Source organism: Colletotrichum tamarilloi (assembly GCF_030869305.1).
Source record: "Colletotrichum tamarilloi strain Tom-12 chromosome Unknown Scaffold_1.1, whole genome shotgun sequence".
NCBI lineage: Eukaryota > Fungi > Ascomycota > Sordariomycetes > Glomerellales > Glomerellaceae > Colletotrichum > Colletotrichum tamarilloi.
Genome location: NW_026849384.1, coordinates 970456 through 988740, shown reverse-complemented (window position 1 = coordinate 988740; position 18285 = coordinate 970456). Strand labels below are relative to the sequence as shown.

General features: G+C 54.4%; 6 protein-coding genes across 6 annotated transcripts; 4 read left to right on the top strand and 2 right to left on the bottom strand.

Moving 5' to 3' along the window:
• Nucleotides 1–327: 327 nt before the first annotated feature.
• CTAM01_00327 (impB/mucB/samB family protein) lies at nt 328–3863 on the bottom strand (the record flags this gene model as incomplete). The annotated part of the gene is made up of 2 exons (XM_060516380.1): nt 328–3559; nt 3616–3863. The coding sequence occupies 2 exons, from the start codon at nt 3861–3863 to the stop codon at nt 328–330; spliced, it is 3480 nt and encodes a 1159-aa protein (XP_060389006.1).
• A 452-nt stretch (nt 3864–4315) lies between these two features.
• CTAM01_00326 (uncharacterized protein) lies at nt 4316–5949 on the top strand (the record flags this gene model as incomplete). Its single annotated transcript, XM_060516379.1, has 2 exons — nt 4316–4458; nt 4509–5949. The coding sequence occupies 2 exons, from the start codon at nt 4316–4318 to the stop codon at nt 5947–5949; spliced, it is 1584 nt and encodes a 527-aa protein (XP_060389005.1).
• Nucleotides 5950–7129: 1180 nt separating this feature from the next.
• CTAM01_00325 (inosine-uridine preferring nucleoside hydrolase) lies at nt 7130–8638 on the top strand (the record flags this gene model as incomplete). The annotated part of the gene is made up of 4 exons (XM_060516378.1): nt 7130–7195; nt 7347–7432; nt 7512–8168; nt 8266–8638. 4 exons carry the CDS (start codon nt 7130–7132, stop codon nt 8636–8638), a joined length of 1182 nt encoding a protein of 393 aa, XP_060389004.1.
• Nucleotides 8639–10101: 1463 nt separating this feature from the next.
• CTAM01_00324 (uncharacterized protein) lies at nt 10102–11237 on the bottom strand (the record flags this gene model as incomplete). Its single annotated transcript, XM_060516377.1, has 3 exons — nt 10102–10981; nt 11050–11102; nt 11205–11237. 3 exons carry the CDS (start codon nt 11235–11237, stop codon nt 10102–10104), a joined length of 966 nt encoding a protein of 321 aa, XP_060389003.1.
• A 2561-nt stretch (nt 11238–13798) lies between these two features.
• On the top strand, nt 13799–15001 carry CTAM01_00323 (uncharacterized protein; the record flags this gene model as incomplete). The annotated part of the gene is made up of 1 exon (XM_060516376.1): nt 13799–15001. One exon carries the CDS (start codon nt 13799–13801, stop codon nt 14999–15001), a length of 1203 nt encoding a protein of 400 aa, XP_060389002.1.
• Nucleotides 15002–16785: 1784 nt separating this feature from the next.
• Nucleotides 16786–17764, top strand: CTAM01_00322 (superoxide dismutase; the record flags this gene model as incomplete). Its single annotated transcript, XM_060516375.1, has 2 exons — nt 16786–17008; nt 17142–17764. The coding sequence occupies 2 exons, from the start codon at nt 16786–16788 to the stop codon at nt 17762–17764; spliced, it is 846 nt and encodes a 281-aa protein (XP_060389001.1).
• Nucleotides 17765–18285: the final 521 nt, after the last annotated feature.

Genomic DNA, 18285 nt, shown 5'->3' with positions numbered 1-18285 from the left:
GTCTAGTGATGAGGTGTCTTGGTGGTCATGGGAGAGAGCCTCTTCGAAGGACGAAAGAATGGTTACACGACAGCAGCGTTTTATTGTTTCTTTGGAGGATACCCCCTGTTATGTGTGCATCTGGCCTATAGAATCTCTGAATTGATGATTTTGTCTCACTCTCGCAGCGTAAATCTCAACGTGCATCTCACATGTGAGGTCAAAAGTCAGACATCACGATGCTTTTTTCAATTGCCGCCTCAGAAACGCTGCATAAGGTAAATCGATGCCAAACTGCAAACGCAATCAATGGTATCCTATCATAACTTCGTGACGTATACGATAGCCTTACAATCTCACGGGACCCAAGCCTCTTTGCTCAACAGCCCTCTGGACAGCCGCTTTGATATCCACGACCGTCTTCCTCCACCCCTGCTTACCCCGTCCCTCGCTGCCGTCGTCCTCCACCAGCCAGTCGAGCCACCGCACCAGCTTCGAGGACTTTTGCATGTCTCGCTCCTCCGAGACGACCCTGACGAGATACTTCTCAAAGACCTTGACATCGTCTTGATGCGGCCCATCGTACCGCGTCCCGTCGTGCCAGGCCTCGAGCATGTCTTTGATCTCCTGGATGGACTTCACGGCGGAACCCATGAAGTTCATCTTGGGGGGCGGCGCAGGGAAATGCAACTTAGTCTGTCCAGCGGGCGCAGCGTCGCTCGACTCACCATTCTGTTGCCTTCTGGGGGCGTTGAACAGGAGACCAGATCGTTTGGCCAGCCGCTTCTTGCGGTGGTCTTCGATGATCTCCTTCCGGACGTCCTCTGGGAGCTCTGCGAGGAATGCTTGATCCAGCTCTTCTGGGTCTTCTTCCTGGGCGGCATTCGCAGGGCCTTTGTTCGCCAAGAAGTTCGTCTGCTGGCGATTGGCAGCTGCATCCTGCTGCCTCTCCCTGACGTTGAACAAGTTTTTGCCTCGCTTTGTCGGCGTGATTGGCTTTTTCCCCTGGATAAGTCGGTCCTTGCGTGGTGATTGCGGCAAACGGGTTTGTTGCACCGGTTTGCGTCCATACTGCGCCAGGACCTCAGCTTTCATGTCATCCGGCAAAGCGTTGAAGACCTCCGGGTCAACTTGAGATGGGATCATCTCATCCTGAACCGCCGGACTATTACTCCGCGATTTCACTTGAGGAGATGCCTGTCTAGACTCCGGCTTTGGTCTTTGGCCCCTCAGAAGCTTAGCTCGTATGTCGCCTGGCAGCTCAGCCAACACCGCAGGGTCGACTTGGGAGGGAAGGATGAATTGAGTGCCCATGATGTTGAGAGGAGTGTGGGCCTTTTCGTCCCTTTCACCAGCCCATGCTAGAGCCAAAGCAGGATGCACTTTGGGCTTTCTGGGTGTTAACGGGTCATCTGCAATGGGATCTACAGACACATCGCCCCGAGTTTGGGCATCCCTTGTCTTCTGAGGACTCTTTGAATCCTCAATCGATTCTACTTGAGCCTTCTTTGCCGACGGTTGGCCACCAAAATTTGGAAATGCCAACCGTCGTTGACTGCTTTCGAGCCCAGTATTGCTAGACTTGAGAGGCTCCAGTTTTGTCAACTGGACACCAAGACCTCGAAGGTCACCCGGGGTAAACTTGTAGGATCGAAGAATCGAGACAGCTTCCTTGGCAATGGTTTCGGCGTTGTGAGTTGCGACTCCAAACAGAACGCTCTTGCTGAATGAATCGCATTTTCCATGCCCTAGGTGTTTTGGTGGATCTCGGGGTGCGTCTTGAGCTCGTCGCATAATCTTCATTGTGAACTGCTTGCCCTTGACCTCTTCACTGAGCAGGCGTCTCTCCAGCTCTTTGCACAGATTGAGTATAAACTCTTCGGCTTCCTGTTGATTGATGAAGCGAATGCCCCAGTTGACCTCTGCCGAGACGGACTTTCGAGGTGTTTGTTCGCCCACCTCGGTCTTGTCAATGCCGCGAGCATACTCCCAAAGTTTCTCTCCCGTCTTTGGTCCAAGCGAAGAAGATAGCCGCTCCTTAGATACCTGTCTGATATCTTTGACAAACTTGACACCGATCTCCTCGAGCTTTCCACTAAGACTGTAGGCGACCCCAGGCAGGTCCTTCACCTCAAGTTCACCAATGACTTCTAACGCCTGCTCCGGCTTTATCTGGAATTGCCCGGCTGGTTTCGCTCTTCGTAGCGCGACCTTCGCTAACAAAATATTGGCCCCAATTCCAACTGATACGGCACAGCCAGTCGCGTCTTTGATTTTGTTACGCAGGGTGAGAGCAATCTCCTCAGCCTTTTCCTGTTCTCTCCAGATATTGCCTTCGTCAACCCCTGCGCCATCGGATCCGGCAGAGGACAGAATGATTGACGTGATGTCAACGAGGGCCTCGTCGATGCTGACACTCTGGACAACTCCTCCAATATCGAGAATAGACTCGTAGAACAGTCGACTGGCTTCTTCATACGCGGGGAAATCGTATGGCAAGACCTTGATATCCGGGCACAGCTCAAGTGCTCGCTTCATCCACATGCCATTCTTGACTCCAAATTTGCGCGCAACGTAGTTACAGCTTGCAATCTCCGAGGCCGTGCCGCTGCTGTGAGCAACTACAGTTGGTTTGTCGACGTATTGTGGGTTCTTCTTGAGGGAAACAGCGCAGAAGAAGCTGTCAAAATCGACGTGGATAACGTACCGCCGTGACCCTGGCCTCCTCCGCACCGACTTGAGAGATGGCCCTTTTTCCTTGGCGAGATTCTGCATCTTCGACTTCAGCTCAGCTTTCCAGGTCGAAAGATGGTGAAGACGACTTTCCGAGTAAAACTGCTTCAAGAAATCGGGGTTCGCCGTTGATGATTTCCAGATCTTGGGATCCGAGAGAAGTATGGCATTATGTTCCTCAGATGTCATATTGTTTGATGTCTTCGGTTCCTGCTTGACTTCATCGGTTCCTCCTCGGGTGCCGTCTTCGTCAATTGTTGGCTGTGGTGCGGTTTTCGCTTCAACCTCTTCCACTTCAACTGCTTTGTCCTCCTCTGGGACTATGCCAACCATAAGCTCGTCAATCTCCATGTCATCGTATTCCTCCACGTCATCCTTGGACTTCATCGGCGGCTTCTTCATAGTCTGCGAGACGGCTGGACTATACGAGTTTCGACCATGGTGTTGAGCGAGCGGAGACTCGGACCGTTCAGCGAAACGGCTCAAAGAGGGCGTCGCGGGACTTGCAGTAGACCCCTTGAACTGGCTTGTGTAGAAGCTAGCATCAGTCTGGTCCCTGTAGCCTCTCTTCACTTGTGGTGTCGATTGACTGAGCTTATTAGATTCGTCAATCTTGAAGACCTTCTGTCGCGGTCCATCGTGGTTGTTTATCCGATAATCCGACCAGGGTAGGAGTTTCCCAGCCTGAATTGAGTCCGTCACCCAGGCTGGTTTGACCAGTCTATACCTGCTGTAATCCACGGACTTCTTAGGCGGAACAGAGGACGCTATTATGTGCGTTGCCATGGTCTTCGAATCCAGGTACTGCAAAAAGCCTGCGCCATGTTGAACAAGCTCGCGGTGTAAGCTGGAGCGTTGATTAGCGATAGTCTTCACGTGGCAGAGATATAGATAGTGACTCACATATGAAGCGGCGGTTGCGTATAGCCCATAACATGCGCAACGACGCCTTTGAATATTTGAGGCTTGTCACTTGAGGCGGCGCGCATGTCGGCGTCCAAGTTTTGAAGCTTGATCTTTTTCCGACGAAAGTAGTCGCCAAAGCCGCCGAAAGCGCTTTGCTCATACTCTTCGCCAGTCTCATCGGTGAACTCATGGTTCTCAATCCGCTTCCTCACCTGCGAGGAGTTCTTCTCAAGGCGACTACCCATTCTATCGGTTGTCTCGGGTAATGCGCAGACTCACGGCTGTATGAGTGTTGGTAGTGATGGCGGCGGACGACTTTTGACTTGCGTCTCGACGATTTTTCTTGCAAATCAACCCGTCCATACAGCTAGCTGACTGTAAAGCACCATCTTTGGAAGTTGTGAGTGAGTCTGACGTTCATTCGTTTCTCTTGATGAAGCGTAAATCAACAGAAGGGCGTGGTGACAGTTCAAGGTTGGTGAGTGACGGAGCCCCGGCCGAGGTGAATGCCTGCAAGCGCGTTAAGTGGGTGGGTCCGTCGCGCTCTGCAGCCCGCACGTCCAAAGATCTGCATGACTAATCAAAGTTCTTCAACTGCTCAGGAAGCACTGACAGCTTCCGCCGACGACGCCTGATAAACTAGCCCAGCTTGCGGCCGCTCACCTCTCTGTCACCAATTCTGCGACAAAGAGCGATCATGAATAATCAACAATTTCGAAAGCTTTTGGGTGCTGACTCTGGCAAGGCTGCGTCGCCGAGCAATGCTTCAACCAAAGGCGCCGCAACCCCAGGCGGCGGCGCGCTGGGATCCCGACAGCGATCTAGCATTCCCATGACTCCGTATGTTGTCTTCTTCACTTTGTGATCCATCGGCTGATTACGTGTACCAGACGCTCCGTTGGAGTTGGTCATAGCCGAAATGAATTTGCGCGACAACTTGCCGAGAGGAACCAGGCAGGGCAGCCCCAGAAGAAATTTCGCACATCAGCCCCGAAGGGATCTAGACTCGCAGAGGGCTATGTCGACCGAGCACGAGACCGAACCGACGACGAGGAAGATGACCGCGCTAAAAGGATAAAGGCGCTAGAGGAAGCCCTGAAGAACGAGGAGATTGACCAAGCGACGTTTGAGAAGCTTAGCAGCCACATCGCGGGAGGAGACCTTTCGAGTACGCATCTGATCAAGGGACTGGACTTCAAGCTTCTGGAAAGAATACGAAAGGGCGAAGATGTTTACGGGGACAAGAAAGGCAACGAAGAAGAAGCCGAAGCACCCCCGGAAGAGGAAGTTGACGATGCGTTCGACGAGCTGGAGTCAACAGAGGTGCAGGCTGTCGAAAAGGAAAAGGTGAAGAAGAAGGGCCAACTTGCGCCTGTAGCTCTCGCACCTGGGAAAAAGAGAACTCGCGACCAGATCCTGGCCGAAATGAAGGCTGCGAGAGAGGCTGCCAAGGCTCAGCAAGAGGCTGCCTTGAACAGCAAGTTTAAGAAGATTGGTGCTAAGCAACAGGCCGGAAGCCGCATCGAACGGGATAGCAAAGGCCGTGAAGTCTTGATCATTATAGACGAAGATGGCCACGAGAAGAGGAAGGTCCGCAAGTTGCAGCCAGGAGTCGAAGAGGAGATGCGCAAAGAGTTTATCCCGGACAAGGATGCGAAGCCGCTGGGTATGGAGGTACCCGAATTTTACCAAAAGCAACAGCAAGAAGCTGAAGAAGACGACAACGACGACATCTTTGCCGATGCAGGAGACGATTATGACCCACTAGCTGGCATGGATGACAGCTCTGATGAGGATAGCGAGGGAGAGGTCAAGGACGAAAAGAAGACCAAGAACGAGAGCAGCGCCGACACAATGGCGATGCCGCCACCGCCGCGGCCAGCACAAGCGCGCAACTACTTCAAGGACTCCAAGACAGACCTTATATCTTCGCAGACTCTGCAAGGACCCTCCATGTCTGATCCGGCGATACAGGCTGCTTTCAAGAGAGCTGCGCAGCTCAAGGCGGCAAACAAAGATCCGGAGGGAGAAGCGGAGGACGACGACGAGGAAGCCAAGGCTCGTCGGGAGCGCCACAAGAGGATGCTGCAGAGTGTCGACCGAGATGCCGAAGATATGGACATGGGCTTCGGCACCAGTAGGTTTGAAGACGAGGCAGACTTTGACGATACGCCGGTGAAGCTCTCGGAATGGGGCAACGAGGGAGACGATGACGACGGTCAAGGCGGCAAGAGCAAGAGGAAGAGAGGCCCCAAGAAGAGGAAGGGCGACGCGAACAACGCCGCTGATGTGCTGAGAGTAATGGAGCAGCGAAAGGCAGCGGGCAAATAAGTCAACTCAAGCTGTCTAACAGCTTGTACTAGAGCTGTTGCTTGAAGTCTGCTGGCTTGTTTCTTGAAATATCCTGCACAAACGCATACAGCCATCGTTTTTACTAAATCAAAATGATACCCTTCACGCGCCCAAATTAGAGCGCGTCGACCACATAAATCGTCCTGTTTTACCGCCCAGCGTGTGAGAATGTTGATTTCTACATGGACTTTTAAACCCCTGGACCGTCGGAAGACTATCGCTACAGATATGTTAGGCGGTTTCTCACTACGAATCATCCTCAAAGCACAAATCCCTGAGCTCAAATACACAGCAGGACGTCGAGACAGTCAAGATTCAGGGTGACTCAGCTAGGCTCTAGCTTCCCAGAATTCCAGCGGCCCGGCAAGCACGGGAGGTTGTTTTCTCGGGTGTGTTTGTGTTTGTGTGTCTGCTGGACCTTCCGAAACGGGCGCAGGTCGAATTGCAGCGGCGCTCGGAGGGCACCGCCTCACTTATCAGAGACCGCCCGACTCCGCCCACGGTGCTTGCCTGCCCGCCGCCCCAAGACTAATTTCGTCCTGTGAAGTGAGCTCGTGAGGTAAGAAAAACCCGGTGGACTTTATTTTGCGCAGGATTCATCCAAGAACCATGGAACCGCAAAGCTTCCCTTGTCCCATGACTCCCGACCACTGGGATTACCTAGATGAAGAAGCCGAAACAGAGCAGACATCATAGTCCTGATGGGATTGGCCAAACGTTGTGTGGAAAAGTCCAAAATCCAAGTCATTACCTAAAATTGACCTCCTGCTTCCTCTCGACTCGTCACCAGCAATTCCGCAGTCCGCAGACCCGCTGTAGACCGGCCGGCTCCCCGCCCCCATCCTTGGAGCCCCAGAATACCTTACCTTTTGCGCAGTGTTCTACTCCATTCCACCACCCCGTGCTCGTTTGGTTTGGTCTTATCCACCGAAAGTGGACACCAGACACGGGCTTGTAAACTAAAAGCGCAACCCCACGGCACCGGCGACAACATCCGTGGTCTGCTCACCTTGCCGAGGGAACACCAAAAACCCACGTATCCGTACAGAGCATCATTTTCATCATAATCTTGTGCCGTTTCACTGCCTCTTGTGATAAGACACAAATCACACACACACACATACCTGTCATCCTCAACAACCATTTACCCTGAGCCATCATGGTTGACCTCGATTTGCCCGAAACACCGGTGCCGGTCTGGCTGGATTGTGATCCCGGCCATGATGTGAGTTGTTGTCTGTCCTAAGCTTCGTGATGTGTCACTCATCCTGTCCCTGTGATGTTACGCTGCCTCACTCAGGTGTCGGTGACAAGTCAGACATACTGCAACAAATCATCACTGAACACCGTCAAGCCGGTACTAATTAGTTCCACAGGACACCTTTGCCATCCTCTTAGCAGCCTACCACCCAACAATAAAGCTGCTAGGCCTCTCAACCGTCTTCGGAAACGCCCCCCTCGAGTGAGTAAACTTCATCCTGCATCCCGCATCTCTTATACATCTCATGATCACTCAATCACAATACTAACTACGATCTCAGAAAAACCACAAACAACGCCACCTCAATCCTCACAGCAATCGGCAAACACAATGACATCCCCGTCCACGTCGGCGCCGCAAAGCCAATGTCCCGCCCGCCAATGCAGGCCGCCACCGACATCCACGGCGAATCCGGCCTAGACGGCACCGACCTCCTCCCCCAACCCTCCAAAGACGCAGACCGCTCCGTACCCGCCATCGACGCCATGGCCGCCGCCCTCTCCGCTCAGCCCGCCGGAACGGCCTGGCTCGTCGCGACAGGCTCCCTCACCAACGTCGCAGAGCTCTTCGCAAAGTACCCGGACCTGGTCGCGCACCTCAAGGGCCTGAGCATCATGGGCGGCGCCATCGGCGACGGCTTCACCGACATTGTACTCGGTGTCGTGGACGGTGTCCCCCGTGTGGGTAACTGGACGCCGTGGGCTGAGTTCAACATCATCATTGACCCCGAGGCCGCCGCTGCCGTGTTTCATAATAAGGCGCTCGCGGCCAAGACGACGCTTGTGCCGTTGGATTTGTCGCATCAGGTTCTTGCTACCGAGGAGGTGCGGGACGCGCTTCTGTATGGTACACACGGTGGGGAGAAGACGGGCAAGGGGAAGACGACGCTGAGGCAGATGCTGGTTGAGCTCCTCATGTTCTTCGCCAAGACGTATAGGTATGTGTATACACACAGAATTCACTTACACTCGTCCCCTCCCTCCCACTGCCTCATCACGAATATCGCAGGTGATACTAACACAGATGGCGAAAAGCGACGTCTTCGGCATCACAGCCGGCCCCCCGCTCCACGACCCCCTCGCCGTAGCCGCCGTGCTGACGGGCACGCGGCACGAGATCCCCTTTCACGACTACGACGCCAAAAATGGCAACTGCGTAAAGTACCACGAGCGCTTCGAGCTCACCGTCATCACGGAGGGCGACCTGGAAGAGGCCAAGACGGGCAAGTCGCAGCTGGGGCGGACCGTCGCGAAAGCCCTGCCGCCGGGGAGCGAGGGCGTGAGGATACCGCGCGGGTTGGATATCCCCATGTTCTGGCGGGTGATTGAGGAGTGCACGGAGAGGGCGGATAAGGTCAATGCGGGTGAGGTTGTTGGGTTGAAGGAGAATGGGACGTTGGAGAAGTAATGAGGTAATGAGAAAATCGGTGTATGTTGTTGATCATGGTGGGTGGGACGAATATACATATTTTGATATCAATAGACGTGAGTATTCATACACTCAGTGACCGCCTATGGTCCTTAGGTCGGTAATTTGCTTCCTCTGCCACCATCGGATGAGGAGATCTCTTTGGCCTAATAGTTGGGACTGCCCACTCCCGACCTCAACCCAAAGAAAATTGACCCTGGTGGCTTCTTCTTTTTGAAGGTCTTCAGTTCGAGTCCACTTGTAGACTCATTTTTTTAGTCGAGTCCAATCAGTGAGTCTAATCACGAAGCACATAAAGTGATGAACAATGTCTCTGAGGCAGCACGCTATGCTATTGCATGAGATTCATTCATTAACGTATGAATCGTAAGATCCATAAGACCATCGATTCCCTAAGAGACTTCATAGTTGACCAGCTCTTTTGGAAGTAAAAAACGGGAATCAAATGCATCGCGTATCTGTTATAATGAAGATAAGAGTTAGGGACCCTGAATTTGGACTCCATTCCATAACAGCCATTGAGATATCCTAAATCTACCTGCCAACGTCGCTTACCCGTTTTCTTCTGGACATAACTTAGATAGCGATTCAATGGCAAAAATACCCTGCATAATGAGAGATCCGACGTCTCGTCGGCCCCTCCCCGGGGCAGCCGTCGTCTATTCCATATTCAAGGTAGTCAGTTCTGCCGAACGTGGAACACATCAACCACACCCAATTCAAGCCCTCGTGCGATGCGCACAATGGCTTCCAGACGTACCCTAGCTACGGTAAAGAGATGGGATTCATCGGCCTTGATTAGTCTCACCTCACCACGTACTAGCCCCAATAAGTCACACGTCTCTCTCCGTTTCCCGTCGGAGGCTGGAGAGTATTCCGATACAACGCAATGGGAATCGGCAACCAGTGGTGTCATGCCGCTTCGAACTATACGAAGATGGACAATTCCGTGGATGGGGGTGTCATCTAATGGGAACCACAGCCCTTCGAGGACGCTGAGCCACCAGGCGCTTTCGCCACCGGCCTTGATCAAAGAATGAACACCATCAAGCAACTAATCTCTCGTTCGGAACTCCATTCTTCCTCATCTCATTGTGATTGTCGTGTTTAAATCCCCCGCCTACAGGTAGCAAAGCAAAGGTTCCACGCCGTTGAGGGTTCCTGCAAGATCTATGTGTTAGTCCCGTAGTCAGGTGTGTGTACTCGTCACAGAAATGAATGACAGCCATCTGGCGGCTAAAGTTGTCTCCTGACGCACCAAATGTGCCTTTGTGTATTACGTCTTATCTATATGTGAAGGACGTATCTATAACCTTCAGATTGTTGTACAAGGAAACTCTCTATCCCATTCCCGTTCTCTAAAAAGGGGTATCATGCTTTTTTAGGCCCACGCGCAACTTTTAGTGTCTCATTTTCTCTCCTTCTTATCCGTGTAGAAAGACTCAAAACCGCTGGTCATCAGAACCATCAAGTCTCTGCAACACCCTCAAAACCCTCTCATATGTCCAAACCGTGATCGCGCTCCCAGGCGCAGCCTTGATAAGACTCACCATGAGACCCCGGTACAGCCCGCGAACACCCTCTTTCGCGAAAATGATGCGCATGGCGCGCACCGCACCGGGGTATTCGGGGATGTTCTTATGCACGTACCGCGCCCTCGTCGGCCCCTGGACCTGAATGCGCTTCCGCACCAGGTCGAGCGGGAAGACGGCCGTCTTGGACAGCACGCTGGCCACGACGCCGGCCGTGGCGTCGCCGCCGCCCCAAGGCAGGTGCAGATCGCCCAGCGGCAGCCGCAGGCCCTCGTACAGAGCAAAGAAGATGCCCATGTACGGGACGATCTGCGCCACGCCGGGTCCGAGGCCGCGGAAGAAGCCGCGCGGGCCCTCGTCCCGATAGATATCCGCCACCGCGCGCCGGAGGCTCGTGTACACCCGGTCGTTGCCCTGCGCCGCGAATCGGGTTCGTAGGAGATCGAGGGGGTATGTGGCTGTCGTGGCGGCCGCGCCGGCGGCGGCTCCGGCGATGAAGGATTCAGCGGCGTTCGGTAGGCGGTTTTCAAACGCGGTCTTGAGGAACTGCGCCGTGGTGCGGTACGTCGTGAACTGAACGGCCGAGTAGCACACATACATCATCTCGGCGGGGACGTTTCCCTTCCATAAGCCAGTGATGCCCTCGTTGGCGATGATGTGCCTCATGGTGTTCAGGGTGCCCTTGTACACGGGCCCGCCCCTGGCTGATCGGATCGACAGAGGGTCGGAGAGCGAGTGCGTCTGCAGCTGCAGGCGGATCTTGACGACATCGAGGGGGGCAATGACAAAGCTATCGCGACAAAAGGGGGCAATGGTCAGCGTGAATCACTAAGCCTCAACCGTTGGGTTTTGTCTTACCGAGCAAACAGGCCGGCGGTGGCGCCGGCCGTTACAACCTGCAGACGGGAGCCCTGGGCGCGAACAGTGTGTCAGCATCGTGACGTGACTTGAGGTCGTTGACAGGTCGGAGAGACCGTCACATCAGGCGTGGAAAGGTCTAGGTCTAGCCTTACCTCATCCTTGAGGCGTTCGCCGCTGGGCGACATGCATCCGGTAGTGTCCTCGTGGGACCTGGCGCAGAAACTCTAAGATGCAGCAGGAATGGATGACAGAGAGAAGCAGAGCGGACAGGCGGCTGCTCGCTTGCCTCTGACCTTCGGCGATGGACAAGTGGGCTTCGGGCCCGGGTGTGCGAGGTTTACCAAGGTCAGATGGTTGGTGTCGTCTGTGGGTGTCCGTCCAAGTGGCGCGATCCGAGATGGCACGGCGAGGTGTCCGTCGTGATTCGTTTCGCTCTGTGGCGATGACGGGAAGCTAAAACAGCAGGAATTGAGGCTTCCGCAATGAGGCTGAGGGGTCTCAATTGATGGTGAGCGTGTTTGAGAATCGGCGATTTTCTTTTGGGATTGTGAAGAAACGAACAATCTTCTAACGTCTGTTCGCTAGATGTCGCTGTTATTCTGGAATTTCCGTTGATATTCGTCGCGTGTGGAATTTTTTTCGTTTGTACGTAAGATGAGTAGCTCTGAGTACTAGTGTTAGTTAAGGTCCGAGCAGGTAAGTTTGCTTGGCCTTATCGCGCGCAAACACCCCCAGCTTCCTTACCTTGCCTGGATGGAACCGACCCCGAAATGCTAGGAGACCCCAAGCAGTGTGACGCAATTTCGACGATAGCGGGCTGTCAAGGACGGGACCTTCTCGATTCTCCCACTTGGCCACTGCAGCTCGGGGGATGTTTACTGCGGCCTGGCTCCACTGTGGGCGTGACTGCAAGCTGCAGGCTGCAACAGGGGCATCTTCCTCGCATTGAGCCTTTGCTAGATGGATGAAAAGTCACCAAAAGCAGATTAGCCAGCCGTGCCAGCACAGCCACGCAGGGTCTGGTCCCCTTCACCCGTGCGGAGGGAAACATAGCGGGAGAGATTCTTAGAGAGCGAGCGGCGATGGAAGACCACGGACAGATGCAATATGCAAATGCAAGTTCAATTTCAACATGGCATACTTACGATCGGAAAAAAAAAAGTGAAGAAGAAAAGAAGAGACGAGAGGGGGGCTTGGCTATCTCACGGGACTCGCTGCGAGACTTGCCTGCGGGAGAAGGAATGTGGTGACATATCTCGAGTTCTCAGACTCGCTGTCTTGTGACGATGGTAGGTGAACCCTCGTGACCTACATTGATAAAACTTTGATGATTACAGAGGACACGATAAGGTAGAGCAGAGGAAGAAGAAATTACAGGAAGAGCGCCTCAGTCAGGGGCCTGTGCTGCACGGGTCACTATGTTAGGTACGCCTCAGTGATAGCGATGACATAGGTAAATGAGGAAGAAGTCTAGAAAAGACATGGCAATGCGGTCACTGAGTGAATGCCATGTGGGAAAGCAGTCCTGACAAATGTCTTTGTCTCGTCAATGCTCGGCAACTCCTGTTACGAGACGCCGGGAAAGCCGCGAGAAGAGAATAAGGTACCGATACCGGGTATTTTTCCAACACGTACGGATATTTTGGGAAGAGAGAGAAACAGAGACAGGGCCGGCAACGAAAGACGGAACACAGCGTCAGAAAAAAAAACAACCGTGAGACTAGGTAGCAGCCCCAAACAAGCCACGCCGAAATGAGACGAGACGTGGATGAGAAGGCAAGGACATACGGAAGTTGGAGCCGGAAATCCCATTGTCTGCAAATTGGCACCTTTGGTACCATGAGCAATGAAGAGTCTTGACACGTGCAAGAGACCTCAGCAGCGTGTCATTGGTCAGCTCGCCTTTTGTCAAGGACACCTGGGCAAGTAGCCAGTGGAGGAAAGTTCGGAGAGAGGTACCACGCAGGGAAGTAGTCATGTCGCATTGGGTCGACCGTCAGTGGTCAACTTCCCTCCGTCCGAAACGACTGCTCAGGGCGGAGTCGCAACTGCCTTTGACCTGCTTGAATGTGCCTCCGCATTGGCCAGAACCGCCTGCCTTGGCGACTTGCCCGCCCTTGCCTCCCCTCAACTGTGGGGTCAGCCCCCCGACCGAACTCACCACCTTACGCAGTATCCGTCACCCGGGAAGGTCGACACCAGCCTTTTCCAGGTGGATCTGGACCTGTTGGCCCTTGGCTTCCTTGGGATCTGGGACGGGAGAGGGGGGAACCACGGAGCCATCGAGCGTGGGGCCGCCGACTCTGCGTAACTCGACGGAGACCATACCTTCCTTACCTTAGACTTTGTCGTCTCGCCTCGCCTCTCACACCTGCTTCTCATAATAGTCGCGACTTTTCCTCCTTTTCTTTTCTGCGATCCCCTCTCTTTACCGTGTATACTCTCATACCTCATATCTTACAACACTTACTTACTTACCACTTTACCCAGACCCAACTACAAAGGCAGAGATTTCCAAGGCAGGCTGAACTGAACACCAGGATACCCAGTAGCGCTGCCGCATGTGATACCTACTGTCACGAGTGCCGCCGCCAACACATACACACAACCAACCACCACAGTCGCTCAGACTCAACCAGTGGCATCTCGCCTCCTCAAATATCTTACATTCCCCGCCCGGCAAGGAGTGGCCGCGAGGGAGCGATATCTCTGAAAGCATACCCTTATCTGTATCACGACCACAAACATGGCTTCAACTACCACACCAATGCCCAACATCGGCGGCCTGTTGGCTCCATTACTGCCTGCTCTCGTGCCAGCAAGCATTTCTAAACAGCCCGCCATCGGCGTCTTGCCTCTTCTCAGCCCTATCCTGAGGCAAAGAGTCCAACTTCTTTCAGAGGCCAGCACCGAGCCATGGCTCCGTCTCCTCGCATATGACACCGACAAGGCGGCGCGCCTGGCAGAGATTGTTCAGAGCGGCAGGCTAGAGCCTCACCCGGTATCTGGCGAGGTCGAGGTAGACTGGGAATACGACGCGAAGACGAGGTACAGGCGGCTCGATCTCGAGACCCTGCAGGCCTTTGTTGCTCTCGAGGAGCTTGAGTTGACCTTCCAACTCATCTACTGCGTCGGCGACAAGGATGGCGGCGGCGACGGCTGGAGGATCGGCGAGGTTAGCGTCACCGACAAGGCGGCACCCTTTGGAACTTTTGGCGGCTATTCGACCATCGCCGAGGCCGAAAAGGCCTATGCAGACGAAAAGTCAAAGGCGACGACGACGTCAAGGGCACCAGCCAGCTCAGCGTACAATGACGCTGCCGAGGCGGATGACGATGAGGACGATGGCTACTGGGACAGATACGACGCAACTCCTGCCCGCACGCCAGCAAATGAGTCCCCCGCCGCCGTCAAGCGTTCCCCCGCGCCGCACGTACCACAGGCGTCGCAGCTGGGCCAGTTCCGCACCGACTCGGCAGAGGATGCGTACTATGCACAATATGATTCAGTACAACCGGCAATGGACGCTCACGATCCCGACGAAGAGGTTGAGGGTTTCGAAACGGCCCCTCCTCTAGGACTCGGCGCTGTTGTAGGCCAGCATAACTCGGATCAGGGTCTGAACGAGACAAACGGCTCCTGGACACTGGCTGAACCCCCGCGGTCGCCCTCGATTCATAGTCAAATTGACGAAGACAGGGCTGCTGTGCTCCTTCATCCGCGCCCGGCTTCGAGCGCTAGCAGCAACGGGAGCCGCTTAGTCGAGAAGCTCGAGGAGAGCGTGGGCAAGCAGGACCAGAACGAGTTTGGCGTGAAGCAGCACGTGTCGAGGAGCATTCGCAGTCTCTTCCTGCTGGCTCGTTCGTCCGGTATCGACAGGGAAGAGTTTGAGCGGTTGGTGAAGACGGAATTGGATGTCCTTGGCATGATTGAAGACGACGAGGTTTGAAGCCACGAGGCTGGCGGACTTTTCTTGTATATGACGTTTCTCCTCCTCGGTGATGCTCCGTGGGGATTTCCGCGGGATCAGGCTGTCATTCGGCATAGGGTTGTGTTGGGCTGCATGTAACGGGGCGTTTATCCATGGCCATACCTTTGAATACTAAGAATTAAAACATATATCTTGTAAAAAAAACCTGTATCAGTGAAAAGAAGTACAAGTTATAACGAAGAAGCAGCGACCATCGGGAAACGTGTTGGCATATAGCAAAGAAACGCTCAACAATTCCCGTAGTCTGATGAGCGAACCCCGGCGCTGATGATAGTTGAGTACACGTCGGGGAAGAAGATGTTGTCCAACAAAGTGCCAACGTTAGGCCTGTTGACCGAATAAAAACTTGAGGAAGAAGGAGCGTGAACAAGAACAAGAATGAGCGCCTCTAAGTTGATCGCAAAGCCATAGGTCCATAAGTTGAAGAAGTCAAAGTAGTCGCATCGAGGTAGTCGTCTATTTGGCCGGTCCCAACTGTTGTGAACCTTCCAGCATGCCGCGGTCTGAGATGGGAGGGGGGGGGGGGGGGGGGTGGAAAAGGCCCGCGCGGGGTCCCACCCCTACCCCCCCACCAGGGTCTGGGAGTCTCCGATCGTCTTCTTCTTGCGCCTATCCTCCACGCCGAGAACGGGGGGGGGGGGGGGGGGGGGGGGGGGGTTCGAAATGAGCCGACGGCTGTCCAACCGTATCGCCCCTACTAGGTATAGGTAGTCTCGATCGTCTGATCTCTGACATTCCTCGCGACGAACGAATGGGGGAGACTCCGATGTAGGCTATATTTAATTACAGCACTTAAGTTGAAGATGCACTGTTTGAAGAAGATTGTCGGCATTGATTTCTCTTGTTGCTAGGAGCGGATCAGGTGATTTGCTGATTTTGGATCTCGGCCCGTTGGGAGCATTCGCCAGTGGAGTGAGAAGTGTTGTCCGATGACGCTTGACGAGAGAAGATACATGTGAGTGTGTAGCGAGCCCTTGACAGAGAGCGCGGAAGGAGGATCAGCGACCTTGTTTGCTCATGGGTGGTTCTCAGTACTGTGTAAGCGCCCAGTCAGTCTTTGGTGGTGGTGTGTGTAAGACGAGCGGGCGCGCGGGCGGTTACTCAGTCGCCGTGGGCTGGAACCGAGCCCATGCCGTAAGCTTTGAAATTGGCGGTTACGTTGGTGTGCCTGTTCAAACGTTGGTCGTGACAATGATAGCCTACGATTGTGGAAGGATTGGCGGGATGACGAGTGGCAACGTTGATTGAAGATTGGGTTTGTAGTCGATGTTGGTGCATTCGCGGCTTAGAACCGAACCATCCGGGAGGAGCTTGAGCAGTGGCCGGTCGCTGATTCTTCCAGTGGATCAAGTCACAAGAAAATCCAACACAGGGTTGTCTTTATTCCCTAACTCTTCGGAAGATGCTCCTCATTAGTTGTCATGCCGTGCAAGTTGGAAGTTGCATCTTGTAAGTTGAAGCCATCACCAAGTGCCTCCCGGCTCATAGACCCACCCCCGAAAAGACCCCACAAAACATCGGAACATCTTCGCGCCTCAATCATAAGGCCACAAACAAACGCGCCAATTGGACACGCGGGAACAGCCGTCCCAAAAAAAGTTCACCATCGTCGAAGCTCCCGGCCTACAGCTTTCCCTTTCGTCGGCGACACGGTTCAACTTCCCTACCACGCCCCTCCAAACGACCGTCCTCCCCAAGATCCACCAGTGGTTGAGGAAATCCGACATACACATACCACAATAATGTTCTCACGATTAAGGTTACCGCGCATCGGCGCGAGCATCGCCGCCGCCGCCAGAGCAGCACCGGCCAGACCTCTCCAGCAGCGCTCGATACACTACGTCCCCCAGCTCTCCCACGACTTCAAGGACGGCGTGCCGGGTCTGCTGTCGGCCGACGGCTACGATATGGCGTGGAACCAGTACATGACGCTTGTCCTTGACAAGCTCAATGCCTTGATTGCAGGTCAGTCTACGCTGTTCTCCTTCTCCTAACTTGGCGATCCTAGCTCCCGTCGCATGATAATCTCGAATCGTTCCAATCACATTCAATGTGACACACAAAGCAACCAGAGATATACTAAACCACAGCAACACAGGCACCGACCTCGAACAGCGCGACGTCAAGCAAATCCTCCTCGCCTCGGCCCAGGACCCCTCCCAAGCCCCCGTCTTCAACAACGCCTCCATGGCGCACAACACCCACTTCTTCTTCAAGAACATCACCCCGAACCCGAAACCCATGCCCGAGTCCCTCGCCGCCGAGCTCTCCCACTCCTTCTCCTCCATCGACACCCTCCGCCGCGAAATGATCCTCACCGCCTCCTCCATGTTCGGTCCCGGCTTCGTCTGGCTCGTCAAGGCAGGCCACCAAGACTACCGCATCCTCACCACCTACCTCGCGGGCTCCCCCTACCCGGGCGCCCACTGGCGCCTCCAGAGCACCGACATGAACACCGTCGGCCTGGGCGGCTCCGCCAACAAGTACTTCCAGCGCAGCGCCGCCGCCCAGAGGCCGGGAACGAAGCCGCCCGGCGCGCTCGACGCCGTGCCGCTTCTGTGCCTCAACACGTGGGAGCACACGTGGATCCGCGACTACGGGCTCGGCGTCGGCGGCCGCGGCGGCAAGAAGGCGTTTGCTGAGGCGTGGTGGGAGGTGATTGACTGGGAGGCCGTCAACCTCGCGGCGGACATTCCTTCCCGGCCACAGTTCATGCGGTAAACTAAGAAAGGAGGAGGCGGGGGTGAGAAGTGATCGCCGGACTTGTGGGAGCTGCGAGAGCTGGTGGAATGATGGCTGTGGCGCGACTACTATGCGACCTAAAAGCCGCTATAGTGGAGCTTAGCCAAGCTTTTTGAAGAGAGTTGGGGCGAAAGGGGGAGAAGTGAGGAGAGACCCGTCCATCGACACGGGAGATATCCCCCCTATAGTCCTGCAAGATCTTGTGTGGATAGTAGTCGGGGGCGGGCGACGGACTGGCGGACTACATGTAGGAATTATCAAAAAAGGCAAGACGAAACTGTAAGAATAGAAACCGCTGCACATATAGAGAAGATGGGTGGTTGCAGAGTAACATGTACTATTCCTGTACTACTTTAAAGACTCCCCCCCCCCCCCTGGCAATTAAGATCGTGCCATCACTCTGAACCGAACAAACTGTTTAGATGTGCTCTATAGATTGAGTACGACTCTTGGTCGTACCACCGGGCTCATCCCCCTCGGCCTCTCCATATAGCTGCTGG